The 21,824-nt window shown below is 34.7% G+C and overlaps 1 protein-coding gene across 1 annotated transcript; it reads left to right on the top strand.

The window, feature by feature from the left end:
- Nucleotides 1–419: 419 nt before the first annotated feature.
- On the top strand, nt 420–21,507 carry LOC149055411 (ATP synthase subunit s, mitochondrial-like). Its single transcript, XM_089229606.1, has 5 exons — nt 420–582; nt 20,552–20,651; nt 20,726–20,946; nt 21,160–21,322; nt 21,386–21,507. Exons 1-5 carry the CDS (start codon nt 498–500, stop codon nt 21,498–21,500), a joined length of 684 nt encoding a protein of 227 aa, XP_089085732.1. The 5' UTR covers nt 420–497; the 3' UTR covers nt 21,501–21,507.
- Nucleotides 21,508–21,824: the final 317 nt, after the last annotated feature.

The raw sequence follows: 21,824 nt of genomic DNA, 5'->3' as shown, positions 1-21,824 counted from the left end.
TATTCAATAATTAAATACTTCAACATACTTATGTGTGTATTTTACGGTATCTATAATATGTTATAAAAAAAAAAAAAAAATAGTTAAACGTTTAAAATAATCATTTAAAGCCGTACGACCACGACGTGGAACGTGTGTAAATAATAACCTTTGAAAGCATCATCGGTGATGAGTGTTATGCAACGAGACGGTTTTCGGGCGATCGTCCAAAAACATACAATACGTATATAGAACTACGGTTTCAGACTATAATACATTAATATTGTACAACTACGGCGCGGCGGCAGTCTTTGACTTGGTCGATTTAAGACTGTTCTGTTCGAAATACTAAGCATCACAATGTTAAAATTAGAAACGTCACAACTCCCAAGTAGTGTATTCTTTACTCCGCTGTCAGTCATGCCCCGTGGACTCCGAGACAAGTCGTTCACGCATCCCGTCATGTTCGTTATTTTCCTTAAAATATATATAAATAAGCACCTATACCGTTGAACACGATGCCGTTTGCCATTATTCAATCGACTGACAAATCCATCGGACACACGAGTATTTTAGAAAATCGTCATGTGCGCCTACTTAATGGTATATATTATTATTATTATTATTATTACTATTTTTATCATTTTCATTATTGTTATTGTTGTTGTTGTTGTTGTGTGCCACTATTCGTCCGGCTCGTTTAACCAATTAGTGACGTTTGGCAGGCAGCACTATTATTCTAATTTTTAAATCTTCGGATTAATGGTAAGCGAGCACGCGGATACATTGCGTCGTATTGTGATTGACTAAAATGTTTACAATGCGACTCTGACACAACATCCCCGCCCTGCTCATCGAAGTCGTACGATTATCGTTGCGTTATAATATAATATGTATACATTATAATGGGCTATATCAACGAATGGTTTTCCGCACGTTCCCGCACAAAACCATTCAGCTGGAAAGCCATCTGGTCTTATCGTCAGTCTATCGCAAAGTTTACCACTACACACACAGCTTTTCACACCCTCGCCGTTCGTTATTATACAATAAAACAATACGTCTCCATCCCCCCACGTGTCACACTCGACGTATATATATATATATATATATATTATATATAGTCGCTCGTCGTGTCGATGTTCACTGGGACACGTCTGATTTAATATAACGTCTCTCCCCCTACCCCGGAATGATTTGTGTGGCACTTCGAACGACGCCAATAACCGTGTGTGTGACGTGAATAATAATAATATTTCGTGCGCAATGTAGGTACCTACCTACGCTGCTCACAACGTACATATTGTATACTATTATTGATAATATGAAATTATTTTACGCTTCAATGTATATCGCGAGTTTGGTTATCAATTTTGAGACGCGGACGCGTTAACGTTAAATGACGTGCGGCGATATCATTCGACGCGCTTGGGTTTACCCGTACGTAGTGTACGTACATATATTACACATTCGACGAAATTATCGTGTGACGCGAATTCCATCGCCAGATAATACAATAATAATAATAATAATAATAATATATCATATCGCGCATAGCTCCTGCAGCGGTGGTTGCGTGCAAACTATACGAGCCGCGGGAGAGAACTTTTGATGGTCGTCGGCCGTGGCATTATAATATGTGTGCTGTACATGAGCTTGCGTGATATTGATCCGGAAGACCGGGTAACGATGCAAAACCACGGGGAGACCGTGTAAACGATATAGCGGGAAAACAAGTGGTCCTTCGAAATCACACCCTGGTGGATACCAATACTTTTTAATGAACGCCTACCCGTCTCGTTCGGCCTCCACAACCCTCCGACCGCCTATATATATATACGTATAGTTATATGAACCCCAGAAAAATATTACCGCTCCGTCTCACTCGCGCTATATACTCCTTCTGCTTCCACGTCGCCCTCCGACTCTATCTGTTTCCATCTGCCCTCTCTTTCTATTTTCCTATATAATATGCACTCGCCGCACTCTGTTCGACTGCAAAACAAAAGGCGAAATACCAAGCCGACCCAGAGCGTTCATTAAAAACATTTGTCTCCCGTCCACGCGTATATATAAACACACACACACACACAGATATATATTATATATATATATATATATATATGTGTGTGTGTGTGTGTGTGAGAGAGAGAGAGAGTGAACCCCTCCGCACACCAGCTTGAAATATAAGTTATAACCAGCCGTGTGAATTGAGCGTTTGTTGCGTGTGGCTGGAAATCCGCGGCAGCTGACATTCAGGCGGAAAAGAGGGGGAGTTGCGCGGAGAAAAATGGCAAATCGATAGGGTTCCGTCGTGTTTGTGTTGGTTGAAATGACTTTTTTCTCCAAGAAAAAAAAAAGCCAATTTGAAAACAGTGGCTCCCATCATAAGTCACACTTGTAAAATGGTTTCGAGTCGTGAGGACTCGTTAAATATATTTGTATGTATATTGTTCGAATCACTACAAGTTTTCCGAAGCTCTAGTTGTGTAAAACGCGTGCACATTGTTCAAGTTAATTTATATTTAAAATAGTACAAAGGAAGCTTATAATAATATATCGAATTGATTTGGTGGAAACGAATTATATATGTTTTTTGTTTGCGCGGTCAATGAGAAACGTCGTATAATAGTTACACGCTCCGCGCGCAAAACGTTGCGATTATTAATGTTGTTTTTGAAACGAGGCATGCCTGCAGTTTATGGTAATAAAACCAACCTACCTGAAGGCTAATGGTAAGACGACTGCAGCGCTTTCCATTAACTTTTGATAAATTCAAGTTGTAAAATGTTCTTTGAAAATTTGTTCTGCGATCGCATTATTATCGCGCACTCTTATCGCATTCGCGTCTCGTCTGTTTTTAGACATTAATTCACGGGATAAACTTTGGATCGGCAAAAGCTGCAAACTTGGCATTGGCCAAAAGCGATCTGTCACTCTGGCGATTTGCAGCAGTGTCGCGTTGTGCCCAAAACGGCGCCGTGACACGCATTTCGTTTCACGTGCTTCCCATCGCGGCAAATAAATCGTTGAACTTCGCTGCAGCAACTACCATTTAAACTAAGAAAGATAGTAGTACGCTTTAGTATCTTATATGGGTTTTTTACGATATTTATTTACGGGTAGAGATAAAAAATAAAAACGTGTACGTATAATATATTTATATATATATATGTGTGTGTGTGTGTGTGTGTATAATATATTGGCACACCCGTCCAATGCTTTATTGATTAGAGCGACAGCCAAAGTATACAGAATGCTTTATTGTATAAATCGAGCATCACCGAACGTTCTTATTGGTACTGTACGTACATGTGCTCCCGTTATGTGTGTCGCGAAGCTGCGGATATGATAGACCATTTATATTTATGAACATATATATATATATATATGTATATTTTTTTTATCGAAGTTTATCAACTACGTGTGCTTCGCGTCACGGCGAATGTCATATAATAAGTATTACTATGAAGTAGGTATATAATATTATTCATGATCACACACTAAATCTAAATTACCTATAACCTGCGTACTATTATACGAATAAAAAAAATCTTTTATCCGGCTTTATTATAAGGTTTTAATATTTTTCATAGCAATATTCGTATATTAAGAAATAATAATAAAACTGATAACAACAGCTGCCTATACGGCTATACGTGTTTCAAATAAATTGATAGTCACGTACTTTAAAAAGAGACATCTTACAAAATAAATTATTTTTAGAGATTTATAGGTATGCATAATATATTATATTAAGAATATATTAGACCTTTTTTAAAGACGATCGAATTGAATTTAAGGGGTAAGCACATCCAGGTGGATCGTTAAACCGGATTTGGGTAGATCATATCCGAGAAATTCGACAACTCAATCTTTATACCACATATATTATATACTATATACATAAGTAATAAGACGTCACATATACATATAACATGGTACTATTTGTTGTAATGAAATTGAGAGATTTCAAAAGGTTTATTTTTTCTTATATTTTTCTATAATTCATTATTATAGACAGAACGTGCTAGTAAATTGATGGATAGCTCGGTGTATAGCGTTGCATAGCTACCTAAGTATTTGAAAGCCAAACCATTAAATGCAAATTATTGTGTCTAAATAATATGATAAACGACATTGACATTTCATCGTACACTTACGTTCACCAAAAATACGAATTTAATGGTACATTCTATGGTATTATAAGCTATTAAATGACGAGTAAATTGAAAGAGTATGACATTAAAAATAATAATCTTAAACCGTTTGGAAAATCGTGAACACAATATAATCGGTTCAATTTCATAAACATTATACCGCGCTGTCGAAATCGTATTATATCACGGCCGGGCGACGAAAATTGCTTTTTATTTCTATATTATTCCGTTGAGAAAAAATAAGGTCGAACGAAATTTGCTAAGCACGTTTGAACTGATATCGTAGACGTCACTGAGTAGATTACTGTTTTTGTGTATTTATTTTGCAATATCTTAGGCTAATTTGACGTGGTATTTGGATCATTGCCAAACCTTGATTTCATTAAGCGAACGATGGCACCGTCGTAGACAATGTTCATTTCATCCTCATCTCGTCTTACTATTACGAGTTTTAAAAACTCGATTCCTATTCACTTAAAGACAATCGACGGACGACTGTTGCAGGGTTTAAGATTCGTCGATTATCTTGATGCACGTTTGAAAAGTAATCCAGCAGCATGTGTTTTCGTAGAGGACTATATTATTATATTGCAAGTGAAATCAAATAAGAAAATTTAAATTTAAAAATACATATTTTCACTTTTCGGATAACAATTTATAATTTTTAACCAAACTCGCCTATATAGTGATAATATATTGTTTTCACAAATTTACAGATATTTTCCCCAATTATGTGATATTATATTTTGATCATCATTAACCATCCCGCGCAGCGCATATAGAGTTGAAAACAAACTATAACAACAATATAATTAAATTCTTCTCGTCTTCAGCACTTGGACGATTCCTGCAATAATGACTGCATTAATCGTAATGATAATAATATTATAAATTAGCACAAAGTAATACGGTGGTGTTATGAATTAATAAATTCGATTGAATTTTCGCGATAATATTATGACACTGTGGAGAGGGGAAAGTGGTTGTTAATAAACTGAGTTTATTATGTTTTCATTGTGTTATAATTATTATTCGATCGTGAATACGAATTAGATGCTTCAAAATAATGAATTGGTTTCGTAGTAATAATGATTGACGGAATCGTCTGAAATGAATATAGGTAATATATCTTTTAGGAAATTTAACTCTGCATTTTTTATAGTTTTATATAATATAATAAATATTTTATTTTACGATGTTGGCAGATAAACATAATGTGCAGGCTAGTGATCGTGGGAGTCGCGTTATATTATGCTTTGTATTATTTTATCACCGTTAATGAGTGATTTTTTTATTCTAATATTGCGATACAATAGCACACTATGTAAGTGGATATACATACGAAACTATTCCGTAGACGGTTTTTACAAGTAATGACGATATAGAGTCTAAATTATGATAATTTTTGATCACTTACTATTAATAGTTTCGACGTCTTTATACTAACCATCTACTCGACGAGTTCGTCTATACGAATAATGTAGTCGCGTATGATGCGATTATAAAGTATTCACTTAAACATTTTTGTAATGCACCGTAGGTATATATATATATATAAGTCTAACGACGACGACGTCAGAGGTCTACGTCACTACACGGTTGCACATAATATACGAATAATTGCATTAATAACTGAAAATATTATAGTGAAATGCAATAATCGTGTAGATTATGCAAAGGACAGAACTCGGTATTTTTTTATAATTTATTCAACATACTCTACCTAGTTACAGCGTGATGCAGGGCGGTTTGGTGATTTTGTTTTCCAGTTTTCCTGTGCACGGACGTCGTGGAAAAACGGGAAAACACGATGATCCGCTCTGTATAATTTACTATACGCATTTAAAGTTAAATTATAATAAATTTATTATAATTTAATATAGTGGCGTTGCGCATTATACGGTCACGTCAACTCGATATATTTTATTGATAATAATATAAATACTTTATGCCGTACGTTTGACACGCGCGACGCGTCGTCGTTGAGAGAATAATATGTCATTATCCGCATATCTATTATATATTATTAATCTATCGTCGAGCCGTTATATAGTAGTGCGGCTTAAGCATAAGGAATACGAAAAATACGTGAAATATTTTACAGAGGGTAACACATTAACATAATAAGATATTTCGCGGTCGCGTCGCGATCATGCTGGTTGCGGTTAGATAATAATTATTAATTATAAACCGCTCCACTATAATAATATTATCGCCAACTTGTGTCAGTCGTCGGCTTTTTCGATTATTTTATGATCTTACCAGGCCTTATTTTTATGTGCACCACGACACACAATGCGCACAACGAATGTACAAGCGATGTGCACTAGGTACGGTCTGCAAAACAAAAATTAAATAATATGCCAGCTACTAGGAACAAGGAGTATTTCCTGAATTTTTGTTGTTTTATTTGATTGCATCGTTAAATTATAATATTTATATATATATATAATTTTTTAATACATTGTTTTTTCTAAGACAATAGTGGGAGTGAAATTGCCGTTTAAAGCAATAAAATTAAGTGTGCAGACTAAAATTTTACAAACAATAGGGCCTGGTTCTTACTGTGTATATGTTATAAATTAATAATATAATATTTTACATTTATAGTATTGCATAAATCGTAGTATTCGGCCTGCAGCTGACTTGCATAATATTACAAGCAATTTAATACAATAATATGCAATATTTCGGTTACTATAATATAGTATACTATATATTATATATATATATGCATTTTTAAGATTTTCGGACTTTAACCGATGCGCTTTATGAGGTTACGATTTTATGAACGCGTTTTGACTGCGATTCGGATTTCTGATACTTTCGTTCGCGATTTAAACATTAAAAAAGCGCAAAGTGCTCAATATATAATACACTTACATTACTTAGCACGTTGACCGCCACGGATTTTTTTTTCTTGTAACTCATAACCGCCATGAGATTTTATTTGAGATCTCAAAACAATTACTAGTACTGAATATCGAGACTCCATATGAGATCTCACCGAAATCGATTTTTGGTGAGATCTCATACAGAGTCTCAATATTCGGTACTTTTTGTCGGATTTGAAAAGTACAGTGTTGCCACTTTCAGATGGTGTAATAAGCTTGCAGATATCATTTTTAGTTTTTTTTTTATCAATATTTGTTTAAATCGTCAAAACTGTTGCCAAGTAAAACCCCCTTGGCGGCAGGGAGTAAACTGGTGAGATCTCATACAAGAGCTCATGGCGGTCAACGTGTTAGGTACATACCTATATAATTGTGCAATGATAATATCGTTTAATACGAGCGATTCGAATGAGTAAGATTCCGAACTAAAATTCAGATGTTCTGTGAGTTCGGGTGTATACCCGAATAATAATCTTCAGTATTAAATCACAGAGACGATGATTATGTATTAGTGTGGCAAGACTCTGCAGGCGCCATCACGCCATCTGGCCTGTCGAGCGTTTTGTCGGGTTGGTCGACCAGCTCGCGTCACTGACGTAATGAATATACAAACGAGTGGCATTTCAATTACAATATTGTAATTAAAATTATTATTATTATTATTATTACTGTATAGTTTTCGGGGTACGGCAAGCCCAAATCGCATCCTTAAATATTATGTCTGATGAATGAAGACGACTAGGCGCTTCTCCATAAGTTATTTATTATTAAAATTAGTCATAATATTTTGTGGAATTTTCGAAATACACTTCAAGCGATTTTGTACCTTACTCATCTACTCAAGAATGTAGATAATTTAAATTTATTTAACACAATATTTACAAATTGTTAAAGATCTATGATCAAATCTAATAGAAACCAAACCACTAAACATTTTCAAAAAATAATCAAATTAATATGAAAAAACAATTATTTTTGTAAAATTATATTCACGTTTTTATCATTTAATATTTTGAAAAATGTATGAAATATTTTATCTGTTATACCAATAATAAATTTAAATAATTTTCCAATTATAAACATGTCATTTGAAGAAAAGATTCTGCATCTATATAATAGAATATGTATAAAAGAACAAATAGAAACATTTTTGATTTTTAACAATATTGTTGAATGAAAAACATTTACTCGTATTACAATATTCTTATTCATCGCAAGGTTTATTGTAATATTTTAAATTAATCGTATCTGAAAAACAAAATAATAATGATTGAAAACTTTACTTAATTCATTAATATAGACATAAGTACATAACCAACTATTGGCATTTAGTTGAAGCAATGTGATTTCTGAAAATATCAAACCACGGTTAATACCAAACATATTTTATGAATGCATTTCGCAAGTTATTCAATAAAAACATATTATTTTTGTTTTATTTTTAATTCTAATCTCAGAGTTCGTTTTATTGAATAATGCATTTCTTCATTTAAATGTACCACAGCCAATTATTAGTTTTCAATCATTAATATAATATTAATTAATTGCAAAGAAAACTTTTAAGTTACCCGTTCAAATATATTTATGAACGAATCGGAATAAATGTTTCATAATAATATGTTTTAATAAGTAATAACCATGCCTTAAAGTTATTTCAGGTCAAAAATACTATAATTTTACTTGTGGCTAATAATAAAATAGTTTTATTGAAATGTTCAAAACCACATAAATACTAAAACAATACAAGCATGTAGTATTCACGGATATCGACGAATATATAGAATATCATCAGTAAAAACAGTGATATTATGGATAAAATACACTTTGCTAATTACTTTGAGTGTCTTTGTCAAAACGCGTGTACTATAATATGATGTATAGCTATGTTAAAAGTTGTTGTATAATTTTATAAAAAGTTTAAAATGCATTAAATTTGTATTTAATTAAGTGATTACACTACTCACGTGGTGTAACCTTGTCGATGACGTGTTGTGGTCCAGAGACGAGCTACACAGTTAATTAATATAATATATAATAATAAAGAACATTATTTTTTTCTGGTTCGATTTGATTCTTATAAAAACAAAATATTAAATTTGTTTTGATTAATAGTTAAATAATTAATATCCACATTAATCAGATAAAAAACAAATCGATGTACTTGATTTAAAAAAATATACAACGATAAGAGTACCTATATATATGGTGATTTTTAAAACTTTTAGTCATCTCAAATTATCTATTCATGAGATGGTGTCTAATGATGGATATCTATAATTATTTAACAGTGCAGGTTCTACTATTTTCAAACATTCTTTTGAGCAACACATTTTCGTCGGATGCCGGATGTTCTTAAAGGGAAGAGGGAATCGAGTAACCCCTATCATGTCATGCATGTCAGAATCTCTCATACCCAGACCCGTGCAACATCCCATCCCGTCAACTTTTGATTTCTTATTAAAAGTAAACCCTATCATCATGAGTATGTAAAGCTCTATAGTCTTAAGATATTATCCGATGTATTGGAAATGGGCAATGCACCTACCGTAACAAAATATGTATATCATATCATACATGCGTCCCAATCGTACAATGTTCGTAAATATTTATAAATTGAATTGTACCGTCCAGCGGCCTTTGACGCAGTGCAGGACTTAACTTAAATGACAATTTGAAAAAAAAGGTTCTATTCAATACGTTCCTATTATGTAGTCCCCGGTAGCCGATAAGTAGGGTCGAGAAGTGCCAGCTACATATATGGGTGCAGAAATATTGTAATGCGTACGACTACTTTTCAATAATTCACCATGCCACCGCGCCGATGACGATCATATTATACAAGGTTTTGGTTCGAATTAATTAACGCTTGAATATATCGTATCTATAAACGGGGATGACTGCGTTGAAAATATAATATATTCAATCCGGTTTCCTTTGATGTCGGTGCGTATGCATTATGTATTACGTAATAAAATAATTAATATGTTACTTGCGTATATATATATAAATCACACGGTCTTAACGCGGTTGCACGCGTTAAAGACGGCGGTCTATATCGACGGGAGCCGCGCGTCCGCTCTGCCGCTGTGCCATTAGCACATCTAGCCGGATGCTGTCTCTACGACAGCTGCAAGTATAGCAGTGTAACCTCTGCCGACGTACTTTGCACGCTTCTGCAATGTATCCATCGTCTTGGAGGAAAGTCGAAAGGATTTAGAAAAACCGTGCGTTGCGGCCAATTGCAGCTATCATTATATCATATTATAATACTGCCAAATCTATTGCGTAATTTTTTTTTTGTTTTGTTTTACCGATAACATTGATAATAAATTATCAATTAATATGTCGGCAGACCTCATGAAAAAAATTATACGACGCTTTAATTAATATAAATTTCCTCGACGCGAAGTTGGGGGAGGACTTAATACAGCACTGCGGCCTAAAGATAGTGGTAGTATAATACGGTTTTGTGGGGTACCCTGTCCGATGTACATATAAGTTATTATATCACTTGATTGCACTGAGTCACATTGTGAGTCTTTCGTAGTTTTCGAACCCAGAAACTAATAAAAGTGATCTATCGAGCAGCCCTGTTTGGCTATTTTGAGTCATAATAACGATGTCGCATAATATTATCGTCATCGAAGAAACAGAACACATTTAAAAATTTTTTTTTCACCTTATGCACGGCGATGTACTTACTTACGTTATGTAGGTATGTTATTAATATCGCAAAAGCTGAAAGACGTCGCGACGATGAATGACAGTTGGTGGCGGCCGTTGATAATGATTATAATAACTACTATTTAATATTATACCCACCGCACTGCAGCGACAGGTGCAGACAGATAAAAAAGAAATTGTGTCGAAAAAACAAGACGGAACCACCCGCGGTCGTCGAACGAATATTACAATATATAACTGCGACACGGGAAAAATGATTATTATTTTAGTCGACGAGCAGTATACAGAATAGGTAATTTTATTGTTAAGGAATATTATTATAATATAACAATATATACGAGACCGCGAAAATACACCATCGACGACGCGCGTAGGTAGAAATCAGGTAGGTATACGCGCGCGTTTAAATATTTTTAATATTATACAGTGTGATAATAATAATTACGAACGTGCACAATCATATTTTTCTCGGTCGTGAATACCCGCCGGCCGGATGGAGCGCGGTGGTGGCGGAAGTGACACGGACTGCACGGTCTGATGAAGTCATTTTCACCTCTAGGCAGCCTCTTTGCGCTTCGTACCTCTATTATACATAACAATAATATTATATACAGCACACGTGTCGTGTACCCTCCGACGCAGAGTTCGTCTCACAATGGGAAAGGAGAGTAGGTACCTATAGGCTATATAATATATACTCGTATAGTAAGTATATAATATGCTACAATAACCTATACTCGGAGAGAAGGAGAAAATCGCGCTCCGTTCGGCACTAACGATCGGACAATAGAGCTTTTTTTCCATTATTATTATTTGTCTATAAAGCCGTGCGCGTTTAAAATAATAAACCCGATTAACACGATTGTTGCGCGCTACTGACATTAGAAAGTAGATCGGGACCGTTGGATATAATATAATGATATCGTCGTTACACAAACATACAGCGTAATATAATAATATAATATTTTTATTCATTGTTTATATACCTATATGTATATGTGAGCATGTGTGTGTGCGCGCGCGCGCACTAGCTGTTATAGATCGGTTCGTTGCTTATCCGTCATGGCTAGGTATACTTTGTTTCCCGACGATGACGACGGTTCCGGTTGTTATTGTTTTACGCGCGTTCTGTGCATAAATCTCTCTTGGCTGTGCCTCTATACGTAATAATAATAATATATAACACTCGCCCGTGTAGGTATACATTGTGTATATACATCATCTACCTATATACTTGACGTCGAAAAACTTCCAATCGCATATAACCTATACACACACATATAAATATATATATAAATTTCGTATATAGGTAGGTATATATAGGAAATCGGTTTGGCAGAGATTTATCGCGCCTCCGAGCCGTAATTGTTTCGTGTATTATATTACGGGTACACCTACCTATACATAATATACCCTTTGGAGAGTATTCGTGAGCTCTCCGCGAAAATTATGGCACATAGCTCTCGTGTAAATGTATATCAAATACAACGCAGTGCATCGTTATAATAACATTATTATTGTGTGTAATTATTGTAACTTTTTATTTTTACGTACACTAATCCGCGAGACGGCAGACGTAGATGTCGGAGAGATATCGAATATACCTATATAGGTACAGAAAACATTGCCCACTAGGACGACGATACAATATATATATATATATATATATTACTGCTACGATATTAAACAATACGACGTGTGTTATATAATATCATCTATTGTTATGAAAACATTTTCATTATTGGCATCGCACCGAAAACTATCGTGGCAACTATACAACGTCTAACAGCCATATTTTTCAATTCATCCCTCTCAGTGATGGTCCAACAATTATTATAAAATCTTATCGATCAATATATCTGAGATTCTTGTCCAGAAGTAGGTCACGTACTTATGGTGTAGCTCTGCTATTACTGTATCGGTGTATCAAATAATAATATTATGCGTTCAGCTGTTTTAACGGTTTTCGACATATTGAAATATTGTTATTTGTTGTGCCGCGATAAGTATTTTTGCGAGTCCCCGACCCCATCCCTCCTGTCCGTATGTTTTTCATGTCAATATCACTTTGATGAGATGTAATTCCTTCGTATTTCTGTTGACTTTGATTCGAAAAAAATCGCAATTTAATCAAAATCGATGTGCATTTATTTGGAAACCACGTCCGACGTCGGTGCAGGGTTGCGAGAGAGCGACACATACCAATATTGGGTAGGTATCTACATTAATATCAATAACCGTATTATACATTATCCACTTTTACTCTCGCATATATATTGTCAACACAGCTCCGAATGCGTTTATTATTTATTTTTTATCCCATCAAATTATTCCGCAGCGATGCGATATACGATTTAAAAATATATTATATGCAAATCGTCGTCGACGCATCGTAGTTATATGATAATATCGAGTGTCACGACACACACTCGCGTATGCATATTATACGTATGTCGTGGTCTATACGTCATGTATATTGTATATATATATATATAAACACATTAAAAAAAATAAAAAATGTAAATTCGCTTACACTCTCGGCTCCTCTGCACATAAATCACCGCTAAATTAACAACGGAGTCGATGTATCGAGCGTATATACGCGTGAAATAACAAACGCGTACACATACACACACACACACATAATATTATATTATTATATTTTATTATGTGCAGTGTATATGCTCACTATATTATTACATTCTGGTCGTATTGTGTTTCGATTCGATCCGCTCGTCCGTGTATAGTATATATTATTGGACTTATGTATTATTGCTCACATCTGAAACGTCGTCAGTCGGTATTATAGCGATGGGGTGCAAACGGAAGAGTCGCATTATAGGGATAACGATTCCGGTATCGATAATTGTATATATAGTGACGGTCGATCGGGATCAGCGGCAGCGAACGTGATGGGGTCGCAGAGAGAATGGGTTCCATAATATTCGCCATCGGTGATGGGACTACACTACTCGCGGGTGGCTACTAGTTGCGTCCCGCGGTAAAAATTTCTTCCGAATTGCGGCCCGAGTTTTTTTGGGATGCATACGAAGTGCGGCCCGAGTTTTTTTGAGTTACATATGAATTGCGTCCCGGAATTTAAAATTAAATTAATTATATGTATATTTTATTATGTTATAATATGCATGCATTTATGCATTGATTTTCATTCAAATATGCAAAAATATGCAAACAAAAATGCATTTTAATTAAATTTAATTAGTTTAAAAATGACGAATATACATAATTCATTAAATGAGTAATATGGACAAAAAAATGTATTAAATATCTATTTGAAAATATAATTGTAGTTATTTAGCTATGTATTTTGTGTAAAGTAGGATGTTGCATTTTGAACATTCACTCATTTAAATAAAAAGTCATGAACAAAAATAAATTAAAATAAATTTAGTATATTTTTATAATATTTCAAAATTACCTGAAGAGTAACAGTTGACTACTAAAGACTTAAATTTTCAGTAAGTCATCGGTTTTCAGTAAATATATTCTTAAATCGAGAAAAACTTCATTCTACATCCGTTGAAGATATCAGGACGTACTTATAAAGTATACCAAGTCACTGCATGATAGGTCTTTCGGTTAAGATTAAATTATCTAGAATTGAAAAAAACCCGGGCCGCAACTCGTCTGTACCCAAAATAAACTCGGGCCGCAATTCGGATTAGACCTTTTTTCGTATAGATATTTTCGGAACGCAACTAGTATGCAGCCCTACTCGCGGCGTCGTCATCCTCTAAGTCTGCAGATGCGCAGCGAAGGAAACGACTCGAACTGCTGCACACCTCTCGGGACCTCGCGCCTAACCGTTGCGATTTCAGCAGTTGCACGCCATCACCTACCGATTATTTATCCCTATTCTATATAGCTTCTGACCAGGTCGGGTCAGTGGATTATTATTTTCCACTGTTACCTTATTGCCGTTACGCCGTACAAAATCTTATACCTCGGTATTATATTTCGTCGAGATGTATAGAAAACTCGCGCAGCACTCTTTCGCCCGATCACGAACCCTCCATCGAATAATAATATCACATTGAGTATAGGACATGGGTATTGGTACTATTATTTGATATCATTTATGCACTTCTGCAGATATATAAGAGCAATAATGGTATACGCTAAGGCGGCGTATCCGCGTCGAACGCTTTCCGTCGTGACATGCACTGCACTCCGATGCACTGAGATCATTATAGGTACCCACCATCACGTATTATTATGATGTGTAGATCGCGATACACTCTGGTTTGGATAATAGTAGGTACAATAATAATGATAATTATCAAAATAACGAATACGATGATGAAGAGATATGGTGCCCGGAGAAATTTTTCTAGGAAGAGGGGAGGGGGTCAATGTAAGGATTTTAGCAGAAAATTTCCGAAGAACCGGGGAGGGGAATGAATAATTACAACAAAGTGGTGAAATGTCGGTTTAGTGCTCGAAAAGTTGTAATGCGAATATCTTATTACCATAATATCATAGTTCAAGAATAATGTGCTAATATTTTGGTACCTTTTCAATGGATATTTTTTCGGTCAGCCGATCATATTACCATTTAATATATTTTAACATCATTTAGCCGTAATGCTGTACAATAATAACACGTTGAATCGTCGTTAATAATAATCGTATAATTTTCGTTCCGCCGTCCGCCGTCGGTATATTATATTCTGCAGTAAATAATATATTAATATAATATTATTCGCGGGCGAGTCTCGTTTTAATTTTTCGACACGGCTGCCGCTCGACCGGAACACAATTACGTATAATATTACACAAAAAGCCTCTCAGGTGCAATATATCATTTGTAATGTATTTTATTGTTTTGCCGCCGGGAGGCTTGCGAAATAACGTTTATAGGTATATACTTTGTATAATATTATTACGTTGCGCTGACTGAGTTTAGAGTTGAAAGCGTTATTATTATTATTATTATTATTATTATTATTATGTTATTTGTTATGGTCAGTTGGGATCGTTTTGGTAACGCGAAAACTGTACGGCGAACATTACTTGGACACTTCACTTATTGCTCTCGAACTGCGTAGGTACTACATAAACGATCGTCGTTGTTCATCGCTTTAAACGGTGTTTTAATCGCATTATATCCTGCAGTATAGTTGAGCGACCGCGAGCACATCCAAATCAGTAAAATTGGCTTCAATTATAACATTATACCATATTATATTATAATCGCCTACAAAGTTAAACTTACGGTCTGATTTTCAACGACTCGAATCTCGATAACGCCGCAGAATTCTCGACGGTTCTTTGAATAATATTTTCCATTCCCTTCGAACCTCGGAATATAGGATGTATATGATCATATACACCGCGGCAGTTTAAGCCGTTTTAATATCCGTTTACTCGAAACAACTGCTGCAGTACTCTCACAACATCGAATATATCATTTCAAAGTGTTCAAACCTTCAAACATTATTAGGTTTGAATCATCATTCTATATAGCAGCGTCTATATTATTATATATATATATACCTATGTCCTATATATATATTTAAAAAAACAGTTATTCGAATGAGACGAAATTCACAACACACAATATTATAATAATACGTATAGGTACAGCCGTCTGAAGTATATATAGGTACATATAATTATACCTTTAATATATATACTCGTCGAAAAAACAAACATCGCGGCTATATAGGTACAACGGGAATGCAAACTATATATATATATATATATGTATTCGTTTTACAGACTGTGCCAGTGTGTGTGTGTGTGTGTGTGCGCGCATAAAATTTCGATTTACAACTTTCACACAAGTCCACACCACCTTCCACCATGGGTTCATTAGGTGTGAACCACAAACACACACGAACACACGTTCACATATTAATATTATAAATATATATATATATATATATATATATAAAGTATGTGCAACTGTATATAAAACGAGTACCTATAGACTAGATGTAGGTACCTACCTATAATAGCCGCCGCGGAGTATTTGAAAACACTCTCAACGTCGAACACATCGGTGGCGACTTGGTCGGAGAGACGTGGAGGAAATCCATCAATATAACGTCGGACAAAAGACTCCGCGACACCGCCGCCTGTACATGCCGTCTCCGAGTAGAGACGTTTTATGTGCAAGTCGATCGTTTAACGGACGGCAAAAAATGAGTAATGAGCCAATAGACCTGCTACGATGATATATGAAACGAAAAAATAAAACGCACACTCACACACTTGTGTGGTGGTGTACGCCTTGTGTGCGTGTTGTTCGCACACGAGCGCTTATGATATTATATATATAACGTGTATGTATACGGAGCGCGCCAGGTCGTTGTTTTTGTTTTTGAAGTGGTAGCTGCCACCGCCGAAAACCTTTCGACGGTTCGGTAAAAGTCTAGTCTGCGCGATTACCGCAGTAGTCGTATCGGGTGGTTTGTAGGTTTCCGCACAAACATCGCCGACGCCGCCGCCAAAGTCAGTAGATATATGATATGTATACAGTAGTATATAGAAACATCTACCGGTACCCACCCGAAAACCAAATATCATTATAATGTCCAATTAAAAACAACAACAACAATATTGTCCGTGCGTTTCCAAGTTAATTACTATATTAAGCACACACATACTCACACTCGCACCACATATTATTAGGTATATTATACTATACCCACACTGCGGGATCGAATGAAACTTTTCGACGCTTTTTGTACTCTGTAAACATTTATATATAAATATATACGTAAAACATAATAACAATATGTATACATGTTCACTGAGATCATCGATTCAGTCCATTTTCGGGTCAACGGACACATCAAACACTCTGCCACGAGTGAACGTGGCAGTAATTATTACAACGGTATAGTAATAATAATACAACAACACCACGACAGAGTACCTAATAATAATTTAAATTCTCGGCGACCACGACGTCATAATAATATAATATCATCAATATAAAAAAACGCGTTTTTGACGTTGACACGTTCGATCACTACTATATCCGTACGCATTATACACAGCACAAAAAGTTCAGAGAGTTCAGTACAGGCGTCGTAATCCGTATTTTATATTATTATTATTATTATTATTATTACAATGTATATACGAGCGTATTATATTATAACAACAGTAATCGACTATAATATTACACGGTCGTCGTCGATGCTTTTACCTACAAATGTTACATAATATTATGCGTATGATGATGTATTGCTCGGATATAATATTTTAGGTAGATGCGATATATCAACAGCTGTATTATGATATCATTATTATCAAGACACCGTTTTTTATTATATTTTCACTGTCGCGTATGTACGTGTCACAATATATGTCAAAATATTACACCACTGGTTTTAATGGGTTTCATTTTCACTTTCCCATTTTTCTCGTACTAATGCATTAGCTCTTTCAGCTCTCTTTTCTTGACACTCTGCCATCCTCCAACCCCCCCCCAAAAAAAAAAAAATTATGCGAACGTAACGAGACCGTAACACGGCGGTTTTGCTACAGGCTTTCCACTCTAGCACGGATTCGACGTCAGAACTGCTGCCGGTACGCCACATAGATCTATAGAGTGTAAGTTTTATGATATATGCCTGTGGTACACGGTGCACAGACATTGTCGTCAGTGTCGCTGCTCCGTGGTCAGCGGCGCAGGTCGTAACCACAGACCGTGGTCGTGGTATACGCGCACACCCGATTCTGCGTCAGATAACGCTGCAACTGCAGCAGGATTCTCGTAACTTGCGGTGCACGTCTCAGTTATCGTTATCAAATGGCACGTGACGTTTTCGTTGCTTTATATATTTTGATGGCGTTCGAAACAGTCGTCCGAACACAAAGAGCCGCTCTGTAGGTCACCGCCACCGCTGCTGTGACAGTGAAATATATAAGCATCAATCGAATGGCAACTGCGGTCGTGTGCACTAGCATAATATTATATTGCTCCGTTTTTTGTTTATTTATTTTTTACTATTTTTTTGTACTTTCGCCATCTCGTCCGTTCACCATTAAACACCTGCACCTATTACATACCTATACAACCAATATCATCTCTTTATTAAACACCAAAGACCTTTTCGGCGTCACAAAACGACCGGTCGTAAACGATTGTGCTGCAGTGCGGTTATAACGATGATATATAATATATTATAGTATACATCTTACCTGTATATTATACAAGCTGCACGCCGAGACCCTGAGCTCTTGTTATGATAATAGTGTGTCAAATTGTTTTGATCCTTTGCAGGTCTGCGCATCTCCGGGAAAAAGAACCGAAAGGACCATAATATACATATACATATAATCGGTCCGTGAACCATTTAACCGCGCAGTAGTATAAACTGGCTATATATTATCAGTAGGTACCAATATGGACCTATGCCGCCGTCAGAATGACAGCAGTGGTTCAGCTAAAGTACTATGTATTATTACTATATTATGTCTTTGTCGTTATTATATCGATATTATTTTATAGGTGCATACGAATCCTTTTCCATGTCTTCCTCTGTCATACACTCTTCTTTTATCTCAGCATTTCGTATGTTAGTATATGAGTATAATTCTCTTTGAACCGGGCCCGTTCGCCGATCGGTCAGCCCTCCCGCCGACTCGTTATATCGACCGGACACGATCGCGCCGCGTACGCGTTTCACCACAATAATGAATTTGTTGAGTACCTATAACAAAACGAAACAGTAGACCGGCGTGCATGTGCGAGTCTCTTCTTAGTTCTCAACAATAATACGGTTCGTCGGAAACCCGTGCAGATGTCTGTAATATATTTCAAAAGCATCGTAAAATTATATAGGTGTAGGCACTCATTTAATGTCAGAAAGGGTTTGGCGTTTTTATTTCGATAGCCTATCGGCTATAAATGGCTATTGTTACCTATAGGTACGCGTACATCATGGGGTATTCAAGTGAATGAATGCCTTGTAAATATTCAAAAACCACTCAGGACAGTAATTTGATTTTTTTTTCATAGTAGCTTATATTTTTCATTATTTTTATACTAATATAAAATTTTAATATCTGTCATAATTTTAGCTATTCTATACAAGGCACGAATACAGTAAAACAGTCCCATCCACGCAGCCTATAATATAATATTATGGAGGATGAATTTATATACAATTAATATAATATCATTATTTGTATTTTATTTTGGCCTTTCAATAAATATTTTTATTTTTCCATAAAATATTTAGATCATCGTTTTCTAAACATATTAAAATGTTTACATTTTTCGATTTATTTGAGCTTTTTATTGACGTTTTAATTGAAATATCTACATTTTTTATAAGCGCTTGAAATTATTTTGAAGCATATGTTTCATATAATGAATGACTGCCTCCGATCAGAACTGTTATTAGCATCGTGTACCTACAATGATTTTTCATTGAATTTCAATAATTCAACACGTCCTTTACCTACTTGCTTATACTTAATGGTGTGAAATAGGTACACTTGACACTTAACACATAATGCAGCAGTCAGTAAAGTGACTTCCTTAGATTACTTATATAGGTAGTAAATTTGTTTTTAATTTAATAAAATAGGTACTATACACGTAAGTCTATTAGCAAATTTTTAATACATTGTTGATATGTTAGGAAAATAACAATATTGGTGATGTATTTCTGTCACCATGGTTTTTTTATTTATTTATTATTAAACAATTTTATGTTTTTATAATTTATAAACCTGTCATTAATATTATTCGTCACTGACTGCTAATTATATATATATTAATTACTCTTAATTGCGACAAATTTAACGTTGTATTATATATTTTTGTTTCGCGATTGTCTCAATTTAAAGTCATGATGTTGAAAACCTTACGATCCTGTTTGTTTAAAAGAAATACAATTGGAACGACTACTCGTCGCTTATGGAAGTGGATGGATGACACATTCAACTGGCAAGTTATTTACTTTAAATAGTTAAGAGGATTTTAGCTTTATTTTAATATTATTATTTTACGTTAAAAAACAGTTTGGATGATGATCGTATAAAGGAAATGGGTCCAAATGTAGCATGTGCCGAATGGCTTATGAAAAATGGTGCAAAAATTAAATGGAAAGGTTGTAATGAATATGTATCTCATTATGACTGTTTGCCAAATATCACATCAAATCACTTGAAACAGTTTAAAATAGAACACGTTTATGCAGGGAAAGAAGCTTCTATTTCACACATAGGATTTAAATATTTTAGTAAGTTTCTCAATATCTTTATTTTCTTTCTTGGGTTTATTGGGCCTTTAAGACCATTCCGTCTCACAACCAAGATTCCATTCTTCATTATCCAATGCTAGATCTTTCCAATTAGAAACACCTCCCAAAGTCCCAACTGTTCAATATCTGTAATAATAAAATTTGTATTTGAATGATATAAATAACATTGTTTATAAACGTTTGATTTTACAGAAGATTGCGAAAATATTTTTAATATTGAATTTGATGGATGCAGTTCGATAAATAATGAAGCATTAGATGAACTTAATATCTTGAAAGATTACTTGAAATGCTTAAAAATAAAAAACTGTGAAAATATTTCTGACCAAGGAATAATGTCGTTGGAACAACTTAAGTAGGGATACCTACGATTAATTTATTTGATTAAAATAATTTACTTGATAATTTAAATTTACAGGGCGTTAAAATACTTGGAGTTGAAGAATGTTACATGTGTAAACAAACCAGAAAGAATAATTGATCTTTTGAAAACCAAGTTACCAGAATGTAATGTACAATATTACAATAGTTAATTTCTTGGTCAAAAACATTAACACAGTCATTAATTTTCAAATTTTTCATTAAGACCAATTTCTTTAATATTATATACAAACAAACTATTTTTAATGTAAAATAACAATATTAGAATACAACTAAAATGCTCTTAATATCATTAATATCTACTTAAATATTTATTGTTATTCAATTCTTTATATCAGTTATCTAAAATGATATTTCACCATGTAAAAAGTTAAAATGTTAAATGCTTAAGCAAACCAGAAGGAAAGATTGATCTTCTGAAAACCAAGTTGCCAGAATGTTATGTACAATATTATTCTAGTTAATTCCTTGGTCAG

Source organism: Diuraphis noxia, unplaced genomic scaffold (genome assembly GCF_037042655.1).
Source record: "Diuraphis noxia isolate RWA-SAM2 unplaced genomic scaffold, SU_Dnox_SAM2 contig0005, whole genome shotgun sequence".
NCBI classification, from domain to species: Eukaryota; Metazoa; Arthropoda; class Insecta; order Hemiptera; family Aphididae; genus Diuraphis; species Diuraphis noxia.
The sequence above is the reverse complement of the archived record's forward strand: the minus strand, read 5'-3'. Positions and strand labels throughout refer to the sequence as shown.

Coding starts and splice junctions, on each gene's coding strand:
- LOC149055411 (XM_089229606.1), top strand. CDS start 498: ATGCCGTTTGCCATTATTCAATCGACTGACAAATCCATCGGACACACG. Junction 20,947..21,159: donor CATAGGATTTAAATATTTTA/GTAAGTTTCTCA, acceptor TTGATTTTACAG/AAGATTGCGAAAATATTTTT. Junction 21,323..21,385: donor ATGTCGTTGGAACAACTTAA/GTAGGGATACCT, acceptor TTAAATTTACAG/GGCGTTAAAATACTTGGAGT.